The 19739-nt window shown below is 53.6% G+C and overlaps 1 protein-coding gene across 1 annotated transcript; it reads right to left on the bottom strand.

The window, feature by feature from the left end:
- On the bottom strand, positions 3965-19301 carry FADS6 (fatty acid desaturase 6). The gene is made up of 6 exons (XM_018063849.1): positions 19040-19301; positions 18231-18397; positions 7528-7708; positions 6583-6770; positions 5172-5351; positions 3965-4389 (listed from the first exon to the last, which is right to left on the bottom strand). Exons 1-6 carry the CDS (start codon positions 19200-19202, stop codon positions 4240-4242), a joined length of 1029 nt encoding a protein of 342 aa, XP_017919338.1. The 5' UTR covers positions 19203-19301; the 3' UTR covers positions 3965-4239.

Here is a 19739-nt window from a genome sequence, read left to right as displayed (position 1 = left end):
GCGACTTAGCAGCAGCAGCAGCAGCAGCAGTATGTCCAAAGCACAGGGCTTCCCAGGTGGATCAGTGGTCCAGAATCCACCTGCCAGTGCAGGAGACATGGGTTCAAACCCTGGGTCAGGAAGATCTGCTGGAGCAGGAAAAGGCAACCCATTTCAGTATTCTTGCCTGGGCGATTCCATGGACAGTGGAGCCTGGAGGGCTACAGTCCATGGGGTCCCAACAGAGGCAGACATGATTTAGGGACTAAAACAGCAACATACAAAGCACAGAACACTTCTGTTTTTCCGCATGGTGAATTCCCCTTGGGAACATTGTTGCTGAGTGACTGTGGTAGCTAATAGCTTGATCCTTGTAGAACTGGAATGGCAGACTTTTTTTTTTTCTCTTTACAAAGTATGATGAACAGAAAACTGCACAAACCGTAAGTGTACTGGTTGATGAATCATCACAAGATGTAACCATGACTTAGATTACGAAATAGAACTTGGCCAGCACTTACAGGAGCTCCTTTTGCCCCTTCTAGACACTTCCCTTCCCTTCAACTTACTTCCCTTCCCTTCCACTTACTTCTCTTCACTGAGAAGTAAATACTGCTCTGATTTCTAATAAAGTGAAGTCACTTAGTCGTGTCCGACTCTTTGCGACCCCATGGACTGTAGCCTACCAGGTTTCTCCATCCCTGGGATTCTCCAAGCAGGAATAGTGGAGTGGGTTGCCATTTCCTTCTCCAGGAGATCTTCCCAACCCAGGGATTGAACCTGGGTCTCCCGTATTGCAGGCAGACGCTTTACCGTCTGAGCCACCAGGGAAGGATTTCTAATAAGCCATTGTGTTTTGTACTCCTCCCATCAGTCCAGGAATAGGCAAGCTATAGTTTGTAGCACAGATTCCTCTTACCACCTGTCTTTGTATAACCCACAAGTTCATGACTTACATTCTTAAATGGTTTTTCTAAAATTAGAGAATAATATTCTGTGACATGTGAAAATTACATAAAATTTAAAAAAAAAAAAAGAATTTAGGGACTTCCCTGGCAGTCCAGTGATTAGGACTCAGTGCTAAGACTGCCAGGACCTATGTTTGATACCTGGTCGGGGAGCTAAGATCCCACAAGTCTCACAGCATGGCAAAAAACACAGAACACAGTGATGTTCATTTCTTTACATATTGCCTCTGGCTGTTTTTGCACTTTGATGGCACAGTTGAATAGTTGTGACAGAAACCATATCATCCACAAAGCCCCAAATATTTATCATCTAACATTTTACCAAAAACATTTCTCGATTCCTGCACTAGACAGTAAGCTCCAGGAGACTGGGGCCCAATCACACTCTTATCCCCAGAGTTTACACACTGCCAGGCACATAATGGATGTACATGTCTTAACATTCCATTTATTATCCTCTCACATGGGAGGAAGAGAAGGAGATTCAGGATAGACACCGTATTAAGCCCTAGAGTGCTCTCTGCCCACAGGTGGTATCTCTGGTGGTTAAGAGCAGGAATTCTGGAGTTGGACACACCAGGTTTGAATCTTTCTTCCTCCACATACAAGCTATATGACGTTGATAAGTTTAATCTCTCTAAGGCTTATCTTCACAATATGAGGGGGAAATAGTACCGATTTCCTGTAAAGGTTAAAGTTAGATAGCATAAGGACTTCTCTGGTGGTCCAGTGGCTAATACTCCGAGCTCCCAATGCAGGGGCCAGGGTTTGATCCCTGGTCAGGGAACTAGATCCCATATGCTGCAACTAAGACCCGGAAAAGTCTAATAAATAATTTTTAAGTTAAGATAGTATAGGTTAAAAATGTGCCATAAGTTCTGAATTGATGTTAGCTAACATCATCATAAATATTATCCCCTCCAGTATGTCTCTGTAAATTAGACGTTAGGTCTCTGCAGAGCCCTTAAAGGGCTTCATTCACTCCTGTCACCTCCCCTCATTTCTCAAGGCCCAGTCAATCCCAGTCACAATCCCAGAGTAACAGAAAATCAAGGCTCAAAGTGATAGAGTGTTCTTGGGGGCCTGCTGGGTAGCCAGGTCTGGTACCAGGGCCTCCAACTTCAGCCCATTCCCCACTCAGACCCAGATCAGGAATAGTGAGTCACTGGTTATATTAGGATGGTTTTAATCATTAGCCAGGAGTGTGCAAGGGGGCCTTTTCTGATGTTGCACTTTTCATGTGGAGAATTAGCAGTTTGATTAATCACATTCCCAGACCTTAAGGCCATTTCTGAGTTGCCAATGCATTTCAAAAGAGCATCAGTAACATATAGCAGAGCAGGAGGTGGGGGAGGCTGCCAAGCCTGGCTCCTTCCAAGAGGGCTGCTTGGATCCGAAACTGCTCTATCAGTCAGCCTCCCAGCAGGAACCAGATGGTGTGCTCAGAGGGGCTGACTGAAGAGAGTTTAATGAAGGAACTCTGTGCAGAGGTATGGCAGGATGAAGGATGTGGTGAAGTGCCCCCCAGCGTGGTGGGGGGGGGGGATGATCAACAGCTGGAAGCCACTTTCACCCTAGGCCCTGAAGGAGCAAAAAGAAGGAGCTGTTCCAGAAGTAGCAAGAGCTGCAGCAGGAGGAGAGGGCACTGGCCAGGAGCTGTGGGCTTCCAGAGAGAAGGGCAGGGTAGAGGAGAGGGGAATGGACCTGGCCACGCAAGTGGGAGCTACTCAGCAGAGCCGCCTAAGGCCACACCAGAGACGGGTGCTCTCACGGGACCAGGCTCAGAGAACACCTTCGCCTGCCCCTCTCCCCCCACCCACCCACGTGCTGGCATTCAGCCTCCCCTTTATCAGGGTCAGCATGCCCTTCACCTTGTCCAAGGACTTCACTGAAAAACAAGCAATCATGCACTCAGGAGAGACTTGCGTGTCCTCAACCAGAGAGGATTTTTGCCACTCGCCCCCCAACCAGGAGACATTTGGCAATGACTGGAGACGTTTTTGATTGTCACAACTTGGCAACCTAGTGGATAGAAGCTAGAGAGGTGACTAAACATCCTACAATGCACAACAGAGGCCCCCCAACGACAAAGAATTATCTGGCCAAAACGTCACAGTGCCAAAATGAGAAACCCTGTTTTAAACTAACTGCTCTGGCCTTGTGTCAGAGGTCCAGCCTCCTTTTCTGACCCTCCCTCAGCCTCCAGCCGGGCCCTGCCTCCCACTTTCTCATCCAGCCTCCAGGCAGCGCTGCTCCCAGCTGTCTATCCAGGCCGTCGGCTTTGGGCTGGATCTCAGTGGCGTCCCCAGTACCCAGCCTCTTCCTCCAGCTGGCATGGGTCACTCCCTTACATCTCCGCCTCACTCCCAGGCTGCAGACATTCCTTTCACAGCTAAGCGTGGCCCTTGACTCCTGGCTCTTGTGTCTGAATCCCCATCCTTCTCCCCCTCCTTCCTCTCCTCTCCAAGGCCATCTGACCTCCAGTGCCTGTTCCCATAACCCCTCTCCAGCCTCAGCTACCCTCCCAGTCATTTTCTCCCTCTCCCAGTTGAGAATTCTTCCACCCCATGGGAACATCACAAACAAAGCCGACTTGGAGAGCTAGCCAAGGTCCTGCTCAAAGCTACTTACCCCCTTGCTACTCTCATCTGCCCTGAACCCTTCCCCACAAAACACACACTTTGAGCTCACAGATGCTGTGGGTCTCGGGAGCTGCTAAGCCCAGGGTCTTGCACAGGCTTCCTGGCTGAGATACTAGGAAAGTCTGCCGAAGGTAACCTCTCCCTGTGGTCCCTGGGGAGAGGGCTCCTTCGGGGCCGGAATCTCAAACGGCACAGGAAGGAGCAGTGGCCAAGTTCAGAGCTCCCGGGCACCAGGGAGGCCCTCGCCAGGGGGCAGGTGGACTCTTCTCTCTCCATGCCCCTCCTGGCCTGCCCCCAACCTAGGGCCTCCCCTTACCCCTGTCCTCAGCCCTCCCGAGGCTCAGAGTGGAAGCAGGAAGGAATCCAGCTGTTTAGTCCTGAGATGAAGTTGGCTGAGGTCCAGACTAGCAGACTGCCCAGCCACCTTTATTCCTCAAAACTTAAAAAAGCAAGCAGGGCAGGCGATCCCTGGAAGCCCTGGCGCGAGCTCCCCGCCTCACTGTCCACCTGCGCCTCCACACTCTGGTGGAGCGAAGCACAGCCCCTGGGTGGGAGCCAGCGCCCTCTTGGCCCAGGGGTGGCCAGCAGAGGCAGGAGAGCCAGGGCTGGGCCCCGGGAAGGAGAGTGGGGTGGCTGGGCCGGCCCGCCCCTCACTGCAGCCCCACCAATTCTGTGATGGGAGGAGTCTGCACCATGAACTCCTCGTAGCGTTGGAGAAACAGCCGGAACCGAGCCAGGTAGGAGTCCTCGTTGTATGGCAGCTGCTTCTCGTGGAGGAACTGGGAAACCACAGGCTTCACCTGCCAGAAGGTGGGCGGGAGGAGAGGCTGCAGATAGAGGCATCCTCATGGGGACCCTTCCTCTCCCCAGCCCCCAACTCCTGTCTGCTTTGTCGCATGATGCTGGGGAGGAGCTTAGGGGCTGGGAGGTTTCCAGCAGGAAAGGGAAAGGGAGTTTTATCCCCAGCATTCTTCTCCGGGGATCCTGACTATCTGACAGTCCTCTTTAGCATAAGTGGACAAATGCCATCTCTCCCTTTCACCAAGCACATACAGGTTCCTGACATTTCAGGTCCATTTCTCCATTATCTTCAAAACCTGTCAACATAAGCGCTGCTTGAAAGTGTTAGTTGCTCAGTTGTGTCTGACTCTTTGCAACTCCTTGTACTGCAGCCCGCCAGGCTCCTCTGTCCATGGAATTCTCCAAACAAGAATACTGGAGTGAGTAGCCATTCCCTTCTCCAGGGGATCTTCCCAACCCAGGGATTGAACCCGGGTCTTCTGCATTGCAGGCAGGTTCTTTACTGTCTGAGCCACCAGGGAAGCCCAAGCAAGGCTTAGTCCCATTTTACAGATGAGGAGGCTGAGGCTCAGAGACACTCAGTTAACTTGTACAGAGTCACACTGCTTGGTCAGAAACCCAAGTGTTTCTGATCAAAAGCCACACTGCTGCTTGTTCCCTGAGCGGCCCCTTCCTGAGAAATTCTGGCCAGGTCAGTTGGTCAGAGGGCTCTGAAGGGGACTCCCCCTCCACCCTCAGGCAGCTCCCTCATCCAAGCCCCTCCAGCCCCACCCTCGTCTACCTTCAGGCACATGTTGTCGGAGAGCCTGGGGAAGAGGTGGTGTTCCACGTGGCAGCTGATGAGAGAGTGGCCGAATGCCCAGTCCAGCACGGGCAGCCGGGGCAGGTTAAGCACCCCCAGGCTCATCATGTGGATCCGTCGGGGCTTCTTGTCAGGGGAGAACATGGGCAGCCCGATGTGCTGTGACAGACACAAGGGTCAGGCCCTGGGTCCGGGCTGGGCAGACCCGTGTGTCCCCACCCCACCCCGGCATCCTCAGCTGGCACCCAGGGGCCCCGTGGGTCCTTGTCTGTGTCTCATGTCCTGCTCCGGCAGGACCCAGAAGAGGCACAAGGAGGCTGAGGTTCTGTGTCCTGTGCTGACCCTCGCCCATCCCTGGACCAGTCCCCATGTCAGCACAATGAATGGGGGAGTCTGGGTGCCCCTCTGGCCCTGTGGTCCTCTAAGTCCACGACTGCCCCCCACTGTCCCTCACATCCCTGTGCCTCCGCTTCATCCTGAAGAAACCCTTCTCTGCTCTCCTTTCAACAATCAAAATCCTGCTCGTGGTTCAAGAAACGCCTCCTCTGCCAGGTGTTGTCCTCAGTCTAGAAGATGAGGAAGTGAGTGGGAACTTCTGGTCTCACCGGACAAGCAGAGGGAACACAACCGTGGGATTAAGTCGTTAATGGCCAGGTGGTAAGTGCTAGGTTGGGATCCTCACTGGTCCAGGGAGCAGGGAGGTGACCGTCCCCACTGAAGTGGCCCCAGAACTGAGCGCTGAGCTGCCAGCCTCCCACAAAGACCTCCCATCTCCAGCATCTTACCTAGACACTTGCCCACTGGGACCTCGGTGATGGCCCTTGGTTCACTTCCCTCGGGCTCATCACAGTAACAGCCCCGAGGCTAGGAGCTGGGGTCCTATTCACTTGTGTCCCTAAGGAGCTGAATAAGTAAATTGTGCACATGTGCGTGCAAGGTCGCTTCAGTCATGTCTGACTCTTTGCACCCCTGCGGACTGTAGCCCACCAGGCGCCTCTGTCCATGGGATTCTCCAGGCAAGAGTACTGGAACAGATTGCCATGCCCTCCTCCAGGGGATCTTCCCAACCCAGCGACCAAGCCCGGGTCTCTGACGTCTCCTGCATTGGCAGGCAGGCTCTTTACCATTCATGCCACCTCTGCACAGAAGCTGCTTAATAACTCTCATCCATGCTCGACTGGCAGCCAGTGTTGAAGGGAAGTAAACTCCTTACCTGAGACCAAAACTCTCCGTGATGACCCACAAGGAGAAGGGCAGAGGGTAAGAGTAGGGAGTACTTCACCTGGTGGCCTCTCTCTCCCTAGAATCTAGAGTCCAGCCTTTGGCCAGGCACCCCGGAGGGTGGTCCCCATGCCCACCTCCCCTGTGTGCAGGGTAGGGGAGGCCTCACCTGGAAGATGTTGACGTGGAGATAAGGGTGGGCCAGCAGGGACCTGGTGATGAGCATGCAGGCCAGGGCCGAGCCAGGGCTCTGGAAGCCAGACACATTCAGGAGCAGCCAGTATTGAGAATAAAGGCCCAGGGAGATGAGGCCCAGTGTCCGCAGGGCCGTCCTGAGCTCCACCTCTCTCAGCCGCTCTGCCAGAAGGGGCGAGAGGTTGGGGGAGGGGGGGTTGGCAAGGTTCTGATACAACAGAAGCAGGCTCCCTGGTGGCTGAGTGGTGCAAACTCCGGTGATCAAGGTAGTTACAGCCCTGAAGAGTAGGTTCATTCGCTTTTCTTTCCCCCTTTGGCTGCACTGTGTGGCTTACAGGATTTTAGTTCCCCGACCAGGGATCAAACCCAGGCCCCAGCAGTGAAAGTGCCAAGTCCTAACCACTGGACCACCAAGGAATTCCCCTTTTTTTTTTTTCTTTCGCCCATTTTTAGAATAGGAAACAGAGCATTAAGCAACCTAAAGTCAGTCTGATATTAATAGTAAGTGGTGGCATGGGGTTTGAGCCCTTAGCCCCTGCTCCTTCTACCGTACAATATTGCTCCTACGAGACTAAACATTATAACGTACAACAGAGTATGAGGCCTTTACAAAGCACTTTTACATCTACGACCTCATTATGCTTTCCCACCATCCTTGAGGAGCAGGGAAGAACCTGAAGTTCAGAGACGTTAAGTTACCTGCCTGCAGTCATCACCCGCCAGTAAGCGGCAGAGTCAGACTGGGCCCCAGCTCCAAAGTTCTTTCCACCCTGCTTGGCTGTCTCAGAAGGTTTCTGTCTAGTCTCAACTCAGGGCTCATCACTTCCTTCATGAAGCCTCCACGAAGCCAGGAGAGGGAGGAAGGGAAGGGGAGTGGGGGGGACCAGGTCTTTGCAGGGCATGGCCCTGGCTTACTCACCCACAGCCACCAGCGGGGTTATGATGGGGATCAAGAGAGGAGCGAGGAACATGTAGACGTAGCGGTTGAGGCAAGGCAGCCTCCACGTGCTTGAGTCCCCCAGGCCCAGCACGTTGGTGTAGCCATGGTGCATCTTCACGTGTCCATACTTGGCATACTCCGCAGTGAAGGACGTGCATACCTGGAGGAGGGAGCCGGAAGCGGGGCGGGGTCCACATCACAGGCGAGCAAAGCTGGCCCCTTGGAGCCTCGAAAAGACCCTCTTCCCCAGACTCTGCCTTTCCAAGGCCTTCCTGCCTTCCACCCCCAGCTCATCAGCCTTGACCATCAGCTCTCAGGGACCTAGGGCAGCAAGCCATCCTGGGACTTCCCTGGTGGTTCGGTGGTTAAGAATCTGCCTGCCCGTGCAGGGGTGGCGGGTTCAATCCCTGGTTGGGGAACGAAGAGCCCGCATGCCTGGAGGCAGCTAAGCCCAGTGTGCCACAACTACTGAGTCTGCACATTCAAGAGTCCCGCAGCACAACTAGAGGAGCCCACGAGCTGCAGTGAAGAGCCAGTAAGCCGCAGAGAGAGATACTGCGGTCGGGTGCCGCAGCTGAGACCTGATGCGCGTGTGCGTGCGCGCCTTGGCGCGCTACGTCGATTCATTGGTCCTTACCGACTCTTTGCGACCCCATGGACTATAGCCCGCCAGGCTCCTCTGTCCATGGGATACTCCAGGCAGGAATACTGGAGTGGGTCGCCATGCCCTCCTCCAGGGGATCTTCCCGACTCAGCGATGGAACCCTCATCTCTTGCCTCCTGCGCTGGCAGGCAGGTTCTTTCCCACTAGCGCCACTTGGGAAGCCCCTAAGAACCGATGCAACCAAATAAATAATCATAAAAAAAAAAAAGCAACTGTATCCACTCAGCATGATGCTGCAAAGCATTTGGGGGCGGGAGGCCAGCAAGTCTGAGAGGGCTGCTGGAGGACTGGACGCATTGAAGGCAAAGCTCCAGGCATCTGATGGCAATTATTTCGTGAGTGTTCACCGTGGAAACATCTGCACTTTCATGACACTGCTTTGCATCCTGAGCCCACCACAGTGAGGAGAGTCTAGGGAGGAAGAAACGCCATCTTCTAAACGGTCCCTGAGGGTGGCACCCAGGGTGAGGGTGCCCCAGTGGTGGCCAAGAGTTAACTTCCTAGGGGTGACTCTTTGGCATGACCCCACGTGAGAGTCTCTGAAGCTGGTAGGAGCAGCAGCAGCTACCTGACTCCCAGAAGAGCAGTCATTCTGAATATGAAAGAGGCGCCAAAGTGTTTCTCATGCAGATATATGCAAATTAACACACCCAACCTCAGTCTCTTCCAATATTTTATCCAAAAGCCAGAAGACTTTGCTCATTTTATTGAAGATGCTGCCTGCCTATATCCTAGAGGGTGTGAAGGGCGACCCAATGCCAGTCACTGTGAGCGCCACAAAGAGCAGAGCAGGGGACTTCCCCGGTGGTCCAGTGGTTAAGGCTGCGGGCTCCCAGGGCAGGGGCCTTGGATGCAGTCCTCGGTCAGGGATCTCTAAATGCTGCACAGCACGGTCAAATAAAAAAATTAAAAATAAATTTTTAAAAAGTAAAATATAATCAATTATTTAAAAAAAAAAAAAAAAAGGACCAGTTGGTTCACAAAGGAGCTGTTGCCAGGATCTGCCAGGGCCTCCTCAGAGGCCAGCCCACCTCTGCCCAAGGCTTGCAAGTGTATTTTGAGCCTCACGGTTCTGTAGCTGGAAAAAAGTAACTGGGCTTTTGTTGTTGGTTTTTTGTTTGTTTTTAATTTAATTATTAATTACTTCTCAGCCGCTCAAGGACTTTCTCGAGGGTGGCTTCTCTTGTCCCCGAGCACAGGCTCTAGGGTGTGCAGGCTTCAGCGGTGGTGATACACAGGCTTAGCTGACCCTGGACATATGGGGTCTTCCCGCGTCCCCTGCACTGGCACCAAAAGGGAAGTCCGTGACTGCCTTTAACTGATGTTTTTAACTGTTTTCCTTCCTCATACTTCTGCTCCAAAGGCTGAGCCTGCCTGCATTGCTTTTTGCTTCAAGAAATGTTAGCTGCACTCAGCAATCTGCTCTTCCTTCTTGCCCTTCCTTCTGGCATCTCTGCTCAGACTAGCAGCTGATCATGCTTTGAGCCAGAAACAGCCTGGGGCCTGAACCCTACCAAGCTTGATCTCAGGGGCCTGTGGGGCCAGATTCTCAGCCACATGCCCAGACCAGAGAACTGGGGGCAGGGCCCACCATGTAACACCTGGTTTGTGACTCAGCACAAGCTTCTGGAATATGTGTGACCTGCCTTTTTGCAAGAATAAGAACAGATCTGAGAGGACTTCCCTGGTGGTCCAGGGCTGAGACTTCACCTCCTAATGAGAGGGTTCGGGTTCGGGTTCCATCCCTGGTTGGGAGCTAAAACCCCACCGCTTCCCAACAGAGGCAGAATTGTAACACATTCAATAAAGACTTTTAAAATGGTCCACATTAAAAAAGAAAAGAAACCCAGATCTGAGGCTATTTCTATACACTGGAATTCTCCCTCCCATCTAGATGTTCCTTCCAGAATGAGAGGGAACATGGTGGGCTTGGGAGGAGGAGAGAGACTGGACACAGGGTTCGGCATGTATTATGTGCACCCATCAAAGGACAGGGGGACAGGGCCACGCATTACAGACGGTCCTGCTGCAAAGGATTATTTACAGGCCTTGCCCAAGACGATCTCCCATCCAGACCCAGAGAAAGTTCCAGAAGCTTCCTGATATCACTACCTTCTACGACTCTCAGGCAGACTTAAGAACCTAGATCTCTTAGCCGCACTCAGGCCCCTCAAGTGGTCAAAGTGAGTGTGGGGTAGACGTCAGTATAATTCCTCTCAACATCTCCTCTCAGCTACAGTTGGGGGACCCACCACACTCTGCAGCCCTCGAGTGGCAACTACCGGAGCCCACGCACCTAAAGCCAGTGCTCCCCAGCAAGAGAAGCCACCGCAGTGAGGAGCCCGAGCACCTTAACGAAGAGGTGCTCACCATGACTAGAGAAAGCCCAAGAGCAACAGCGAAGACCCAGGGCAACCAAAAGCAAATAAATAAAAATTAAAATAAATCGGGGTCCCTCCTCCCCAGATCTCTCATTCATTTAGTTGTTTATTCATTAAGCATTCTCAGACCTCCACCAGCAGCCTAAGGTAGTTCTCTAACTTGGTACTTTTGTAAATAATTTATTTTTTGAGCAGGTAATATGTTTGCATAATTCAAAAAATATGCAGTGGGGTGGGGAAGTCTTCTTCCTACCCCACCCCCCAATTGCCCCATTTCCCTCCTGGGAGGTGAGGGAGGTCCTCTATCTCTTTATGTGTCCTCTAATATTTTCCTCTTTTAATTTTTAAGCAAACAATATTTTGCAGGATTGAAAACCATCATTACAAGATTAGGACACAGAGTGTCCTAACAGGTCACTTACTGGATCGGAAGGGGAGGGTCAGGATGAGGCAGGTGCCAGGTGGAGGCTGTAGGTGTGGCCACTGAGAGAGGTGAGGACCAGAGGGCAGGGGCAGAAGGAGGGATCTGGAGGGAGGAGGAGGAGGAGGCAATCAAGACAGGAGCCAAGTCTCCAGCTCAAAGCCTGGCGGGGGTGGGGGGTCACTCCAGAGACAGGGACAGGAGAAGAGGGCCACAGGGTGGGCAGGGTGAGGAGGAGGGGCTGAGGGTTGTCCCAGAGGCAGCATCCCTCAGGCAGGAGGGACTGTGGGCTGGAGTCTTCCCCGCTTTAAGTTTGTCACATCAAGTATAGGACACCTGGGGACTTACTTGGTGGTCCCATGGCTAAGACTTCATGCTCCCAGCACAGGGGGCCTGGGTTCCATCCCTGGTTAGGGAATTAGATCCCATATGTCTCAACTAAAGATCTCACATGCTGCAACTAAGACCCAGCACAGCCAAATAATGTTGTTTTCTTTTTTTAAGTATAGGACATAGAAACAGAAATAGCAACCCACTCCAGTATTCTTGCCTGAAGAACTCTATGGAGCCTGGTGTGCTATAGTCCATGGGGTCACAAAAAGTCGAACCAGCAACCACCTTCCCACTTCTGGGCCCAGCCAGCCTGTCCTGACAGCGTCTCCTCCAGACGCTCTCACCAGGGGTTCTCAGCTTTGCCACTATTGCCTCTGGGGACTGGGGGCTTCCTTGGTGGCTCAGACGGTAAAGAATCTGCCTGCAATGTGGGAGACCTGGGTTAGATCCCTGGGAAGGGAAGATTCCCCTGGAGGAAGGCATGGCAACCCACTCCACTATTCCTGTCTGGAGAAGCCCATGGACAGAGGCGCCTGTCAGGCTACAGTCCATGGGGTTGCAAAGAGTCAGACACCACTGAGGGACTAACACTTTCATACTTTTATGTTCCATATCCTGTGCATAGTAGACTATCTACCAGCAACCTTGCCGCCTATCTGCTAGATGCCAGGACCAACACATACACACTTGCACGCATGTGCAGACACACAGACACACCCTAGTCATCAGCCCAAAACACCGGCAGACACTGACCATGTCCCTGCCACGCCCTCTCCTCTCTGTGTTCCCCCAGCCTTCACACAGCCGCCTTCACAATCTGCCTGTCCGGGCCCTGGGCTACATTGTGCAGCAGCTGAGCAGCCGGGGGCAAGTGACCTAACCTGCCAGACCAGTGTTTCCTCATCCACAAAGTCAGGGTGATAATAGGTTTGACCTCACAGGGAGGCGTGATTATTAACTGCCATCAACTACACAGTAAGCACCCAGTACTGGTCGGTGGGTATAGTTAAGACTCCTATTATTTTGATGTCATTCGTGTGTGCCTGTTTACCCACTGGACTCTGACCCCTTGGGGAACTGGAAAAGGGTTCTGCTCGCCATTGCGTCCCCAGCACCCAGCAGAGGGCTGGGCCGGGAGCGAAAGCTCGGTGATTTTGAGCTGCTCAACCAGCACCCGTGTGGAGCCTCAACTGACCGACACTGTGTCAGCCCCTAGATCTCCCCAGCAAACCCAGCTTCCCTCCAAGTCTCCCCTCCCCACTGGGCAGCCACAAGCCCCCTGGAGCAGCCCCACCCTTTTCTCCAAGACCCCTCACCACCATACCCACCCAAGGACACTCACCAGGCTCAGGGCCACCACGCACAGACGACCACCTAACCCTGCTCCAGCATCCTCAGCCTCTGGGGGTCCATGTGCAAGCCCACGGGGCCAAGCTTTTGGAGACCCAGCAGTGTGGGAACTGCCACATGACCCCTTGCAAGTACATTTTACAAATCTGCACACACAATAAAATCGCACAGACACACACACCCCAAAGTCAACGTCCTGGTGTGCTGAATCGCTGTTCAGTTGCTCAGTCGTGTCTGACTCTCTGCGACCCCACAGACTTGCAGCCTGCCAGGCTCCTCTGTCCATGGGCTTTCCCAGGCAGGAATACTGGTGTGGGTTGCCATTTCCTTCTCCAGGGGACCTTCCTCCCTCAGGGATCGAACCCACATCTCCTGCATTGGCAGGTGAATTCTTCACCACTGAGCCACCAGGGTGGCTCAAATGTGGTATCAAATGTTGAATGACAAATACATGTAACTATTGAGGGACTAGGTAAAGGGTCCACTGGACCGCTTTGTCCTCTCTGATCTGTTTTTGCAGTGTCTTGTGAATCTCTAATTATTTCAAAAGCACAAAAGTTTTTTTTTTTAGAAGAAGTATGTTTTGTACTACAGGTCTGAGTTTGCCTGCTAAATTTTTTTTTTAATTAAAAAATTTAAAAATCACAGTGGAGCATGCTCAGAGGACCACCCCTCAGGGTTCAGGTGGGGCCAAACAGAAACAAGGTGAGAGACAGCCCAGAAGATAAAGGGCTGCAGTGAACTGGTAGGAAGAGAATCGTAATCGTTCAAGCATCGTAATCAGGCTCCCCAGGTTCTGGGCTCAGGCTTGGTTTCCACCACCACCGCAGGGGACTGGAAAGAAAGTGACAGCATTCCCCCGGGTGACAACCCTCCCCCTGGGCAGAGCCGGCCTGGGCTCTCCGTGGACCAGCTGTGACGCCACCCCCATAGCACAAAGCCGACTTTAAAAGGAAAGTTGGAAGTTGAGACACAATGGAGCTTAGTAACTGGCACGGCCTGTTCCCTCCCACTTAGGGGAACATCTTGACTGTGAGTGACTGGCAAGGGAGTCCCTAAAGCCTTCCTGATTGCAGGAGTTAATCTTCTCCAACTGAAAACAGAGTTGCCATATGATCCTGTGACCCACTCCTGGGAATGGATCTGGAGAAAACTATAATTCGAAAAGATACATGCATCCCTGTGTTCATTACAGCACTATTTATAATAGCCAAGACATGGAAACAGACTAAATGCCCATCGACACATGAATGAATGAAGCAGATGTGGTATATACATATATATATATAATATGATAATATATACTATATGGAATATAATATGATTATAAGATGTGAAATATATATATTATATGGAATATTAATCATAAAAAAAGAACGAAATAATACCACTTGCAGCAACATGGATGGACCTAGAGATTATCATATTAAGTAAGTTAGAATGAAAAGGACAAACACTGTATGATAGATATCACTTATATGTGATCAATTTATCTACAAAACAGAAACAGACTCACAGACACAGGGGACAGACTCACAGACACGGGGAGCAGACTTGGGGTTGCCAAGGGGGATAGGAGTGGGGGAGTGACTGGGAGTCTGGGGTCAGCAGATGCAAACTATTACACAGAATGGGTGAATACCCTGTGATAAGCCATAATGGAAAATAATACGAAAAAGAATGTGTGTATATGTGTGTGTGTGTGTGTAACTGAATCACCTTGCTGCTGTATAGTAGAAATTAACACAACATTATAAATCAACTATAAATTAAAAAATAAACTTTTCCAAGCTTCAGTACTGGAACAGTGGGGGCCTGCCCACCCCAGCCTGCCCCTACATTCCTGTGGCCCTTGACAGGCAGTACCCAAGAAGATAACTGAAGTCCTCATGACATAACCCAGGATAGGGAGCAGGCAGGTGAGGGTAATCCGTGGGCAAGGGAAAGGGTCAGAGGTGCACTGAATGGAATGGAACATTGTGGTGCAGACGGGAAGTGGGTGTTCAGAGGGAAGTCAATCCTGGCGTGAGTGGGGTATATGATTTTGGATACTTTAGCAGAGAAGCAATAGCAACCTGGATGTCAGCTGCCCACGCCATCCTGGCTGCCTGCCCCTCAGATCCAACGGGTCAGAAAGGGTGACTTCTCTCACCCCCAGCTCATGCCAGCAGATTGTGAAAGAGGCCTGGCAAAAGCTGGGTGCGCCAGGAAAGCCAGTGACACTCCAGTTGACACCTGAGGCTGTGACTAGGGTACTAGATTCTTCTATAGTGACGCTGCCTCCTGAGGGTCACGGTTTGGAAAGAGCGCAGGCAGTTGACAAGCGGAGGATGAAAGAGAGACAACGGGACGTGAAAGATGGGGGAGCCGGGGATCCAGGAGGATCCCAGGTAGTCTGCTGAGATCCTACTTGGCAAGAGCTGGTCCTCTGTGTGATGCAAAGGATAGGTATGGTTCAGGGCCTCAGCAAACAGCCCCCTCAATACACACCACACACACCACACACAGATCCACTGAGCTTTGTATAAGCTGGTCAACTTTTCAGTTAAAAATAAACAACGCTGGGCTTCCCTAGTGGGCTCAACGGTAAAGAATCCGCCTGCCAATACAGGCGACACGGGTTCGATGCCTGGTCCGAGAAGATCCCACATGCTGTGGTACTGCTCAGCCCGTGTGCCACAGCTAATGAGCACAGGCTCCAGAGACTGGGAGCCGCAATTTCTGAAGCCCTCACGCACGAGAGCTCTGTTGCTCTGCAACAGGAGAAGCCACCGCAAGGAGAAGCCAGAGCACGGCAACTGGAGAGTAACCCCAGCTCACCACTAGAGAAAAGCCCTGCAGCAACAAAGATCCAGCGCAGACAAAAGTGTTAAAAAAAAAAAAAAGCACACAGAAAACTAAAGCATTTGAAGAAGTTAAAAAAAAAAAAAAAAAAACACGCTAACAAACAAAACACGTAACAAAAACCACTAACCTTTTCCTTGCAACTGACTGTGTGTTCCCTCCAGAGGAAAAAAAAAAGGTGATGGGTGTGGTGGAGCTTGTTACTTGGAAGCAGGCATTGAAGAGTCAGGCCTAGGCCCTAATGAAGACCTAGGGTGTCTCGTTTAATATTCACACTGGTTTCACAATGGAAGTAACATTCTTCTTCCCATGTATTACATGGAGAAACCAACACTTAGATGCTAAATTAAGTAACTTGTCCAAGGTCACAGAGTCAGTGTGTCCAAGGTGGCCCCGACACTGTCCGCTGCCTGGTTGACAAAAGGAAAGAATCCACTAGCCCCACCCATGCCAGTGGCCGAGGACGTGGAGCCATCGGCTCCTTCCCACTGGGAGCTGAATCTTCCCTGAGGTTGGCCAGAGTCAGGGCCATGCCTTGAGGCATGGGGGGTGGAAAAGCAGAGGCCTCCCACTCAGGGTGCCCTCAAGAAATTTGCAGTCTGCCTGCAGCATACCAGCCGTCACAGCTGGGGATGGAAGCCAAGCCTTCCCCACTACGTGGGGCTCACCCGCCTCCAGGCTGTGACCTTCCGGCAGCCTGCTCTTCGCCGGACCTTGTCCCCGTGTCCCCTGCAGGGTCATCGTCTACAAACATTGAGCTCAGCCCTGTGCCAGGGACTAAAGAGGCAAAGATGAGGCCACTGCCCTGGGTCCCAGGGGACGAGACAAGGTGCGGCCACCAGGCTGCCGGGGTCCCTCCGGGTGGATCCCGTGCTGTGGTTCAGCTGGAGCCCTCCATCTGGGGAGCCTGGGAAGACTCCACCTTCTCAGCTGCCCCCAGGCCCCTGGGGCTCAGTGCAGCTTTGACAGAGCCCACGTGATAGCACAACACGCTTGGTTCCTCCTCTGCTTGTGATTACAAACTTGGTGGGGAGGGCATCTGACCCTGGCTCCAGGGTTGGGTCTGTACCTTAGAGCCTGGCTGAGACCAACGCTCAGGGGTCCCTGGGAAGAAGAGTGTCTTGAAATGGACCCTGAGGACCCATTGGTTCCCCTTGTCCTTTTTAAAAAGTAAATTTCTTTATTTTTCTTTATTTGGCTATGCTGGGTCTTCGGTGCAGCATGCGGGATCTAGATCGCGGATCCGGGATCAAACCCAGGAACCTGCCTTGGGAAACCTGCCTCGGTGTCTTACCCACTGGACCGGAAGTCCCCCCCACTGGTCCTTTGCATTTTAGAAATGTGTGCAGGGATTTCCCTGATGGTCCAGCGGGTAAGACTTGACGCTCCAAATGCACCAGGTTCAGTCCCTAGCTGGGGAACTAGATCCCACATGCTGCAACTAAAGATCATGCAACGAAGATCAAAGATCCCGAGTGCCACAACTAAGACCTGATGCCAAATAAATAAAAATCTTAGAAAATAACAAATTAAGGAATCCCCCTCCCTTTAAGAAAAAAATAGAAACGTGTGCAGGTGGGAGAGGCGGGTTTGGGGACACTGAAGGCGATGGAGGGCGCTGGACAGACAGCGCTTCCTCTCGTCTAACTCATGCACTATAAGGTTATAAAACGTCCTATGTGCGTGCATGTACAGTTATGTAAAGGTATATAACTTTATTAAAAGTTAGTAATTGAGGGACTTCCCTGGTGGTCCAGTGGTTAAGACTTTGAGCTTCCAAGCAAGGGGTGAGGGTTCCATCCCTGGTTGGAAAACTAAGATCCCACCTGCTTCGTGGTGCGGCCAATAAACAAATAAAAGCTCTTTCAAAAAAAGAAAAGTTAATGATTGAGTTAATTGGTCACAGTAACCAGTTCCTGGCAGAAAAGGACTGTTTCTGGTACCAGCTTTCACATTTGTTCATAAGGGACCCAGGGTCCATGGTGGGGGTGGCACCTGGAAGGGAGGGAAGAGGGGGTGTCAGAGCATCAGAGACCTGAGACCGGTCCAGAAAAGGGGAACCAGGCCAGACACCTTTGCCTTCCTGACCGTGCCCACAGGCTGAGGCAGGCTGGGGAGACGGTGGGAGAAACGGGGCAAGAATCAAGAGAGAGGAGGGGCCCTCCCCATACAGACCCAGGGAAGCAGGGGGCTTCTAGGAGGCTCCACTATCTCCAGGTGTCAGGAGGTGGGGGCTGTTATGGAACTGGGGTGCTGGGACAGACACCAGGCCCCTGCTCCCCCTGCCCTCTGTCCGTGGTTCACATCCCAAACCCCAACTGCAAAACCAGAAAGCCCGAAGGTTGCAGCCAGGACTGCCAGCCGCAGGAGTCCTGGGGGTAGGAAGAAGGTCCACCCTCCTGAACCAGTGTTTCGAAGAAGAGAGCCACCCCCAGGAGAAACAGGTGCTCCGGCTGCGTCTCCGGCCTCAGTTGAGCACTGATCATTCCTCATGCAGCCCTCTCCCCCCTCAAGGGCTTGGGGTTGTGCACACACACAGACACACACAGACTGTAGTGCAGGCAGGCGACACGCTTGGGCCCACGTGCCAACAGCCGCAGCTGCTGGCCCTCGAGGGCTCACAGGGCTGTGCACACTTAGATTCTCACATCAAGGCCTCGCAGCGGCTCCCACCCCGTCCCAGGCTCACCTCCACAAAGAAAAGCGTCCAGACCTTGCTCCAGCCTCTGGACTCGGTGAGGGCGCCGTGAGTGGCCAGGTGGCTGCCCTTGACGGTCAGCGTGTAGTGGCACACCCCCAGGATGGTGATGCCCAGGGCAAAGACCAGGGGCCTGTCAGAGCGCAGGCACAGGAACCCTGCGGGGGGGGGGGGGGCGGGGGAGAGAGGGTTGGCTGCAAGCGGGAGAGCCTTAAGGGCGGAGGGTCTTTCTCTGATTCTTGGAGATCTGAGCCCAAACGCCCCAGCCTGCACCCCTGGAAGCCCGGGCCAAAGAGGGCCCAGCCCTGGGGACTGCCACGGACAGCGATGTGGCAGGTTCCATGAAGGCCAGAGTAGGATGGGTTGGTTCTCCCTAAAGGCCCTGAGACAAGACAGAGCGCCACTGACTCACGGAGGAGAGGCCGGGAATCTTGATTCTGCGCCCCTGCCAGAGGGAACACGCCCCTCGCCCCCTCCCCAGGCACCCCATGGAGCACCCTCCCCCTCCCCAGGCCATCTCATCCCCCCACCTCGCCCCTTCCCCCCAGCCCACCCCCCCAGCCCCCCTACCCCACCCCCGCCGCTTCTCGCTGACTCGGCTCAACTTTCTCCTCCACTGCCCTTCATCCATCGGGGCATCTCCGGGTACACAAGTCAGGACTCCCCAACCAGACTTTCCGGGCTGACCCTCTGTCCTGGTGTCCCAGGCACGCGCCATCTATCCCACCCCGCCGCCCGTCCCCGACACCCTCCCCCACCGCCCAGCGGGCCCCGCAGCCCCCAGTCCCCGTGTCCCTCACCGGGTGGCAAAGCGAAGAGGCTGAGCGCGAGGATGGCGCAGTCCACGCCGTGGCGCTCCCACCACGAGCTCGCCCTCACTACCTCCTGCACCCGCGCCTCCAGCTCGCCCAGCAGCGCCTCGGCCCCGGCGCTCTCCCGGGGCGCGCCCCCCGCCGGCTCCATGGGCTCCGCGCTCGGGCCGGGCACCCGCCGAGGACTCGCAGGATCGGGAGCGTCTGCGGCGCCGGGTGGCCGAGGCGGCGAGCGCGAGCGAGCGCGGGCGGGGCGGAGTCACGCGGCGGCCGGGGACACCCGCCCCCGGTATCAGGGTGCGCGCCCAGAGCGACCCGGCCGGTCCGGGGCCACCCTCCTGGCGGGCGGGACCAGAACGGGCGCAGGAGGAGCGCACGGATGCGCGGGGGTGGGGAGGCCACCTGGAGCCAGAAGCAAATCGCCGCGGAGGGGACGGGGGCTCGGACGGGATGGGGGCGCGAGGACCCCCGTAGAGACCCTCCTCCCCCAGGACTTTCCCTGACCGCCTGACCTCAAATAACTCCTTTATATAATCCCGGCGCCGCACCTTGCTTGGGTTTGTGGGACCTTTTTTTAATCCCTTAACTTAAGTATTTTTCCCAGTAGCACTTAGCAGCCGCTCCACACCCGACACGGACATTCGTCCCCTGTCTCCACCCACAGAGGGGACGCTGGTACCGGCAGGCC

Source organism: Capra hircus, chromosome 19 (assembly GCF_001704415.2).
Source record: "Capra hircus breed San Clemente chromosome 19, ASM170441v1, whole genome shotgun sequence".
NCBI classification, from domain to species: domain Eukaryota; kingdom Metazoa; phylum Chordata; class Mammalia; order Artiodactyla; family Bovidae; genus Capra; species Capra hircus.
Note: the sequence above shows the minus strand (reverse complement) of the source record. Positions and strands in the feature narration are given on the sequence as shown.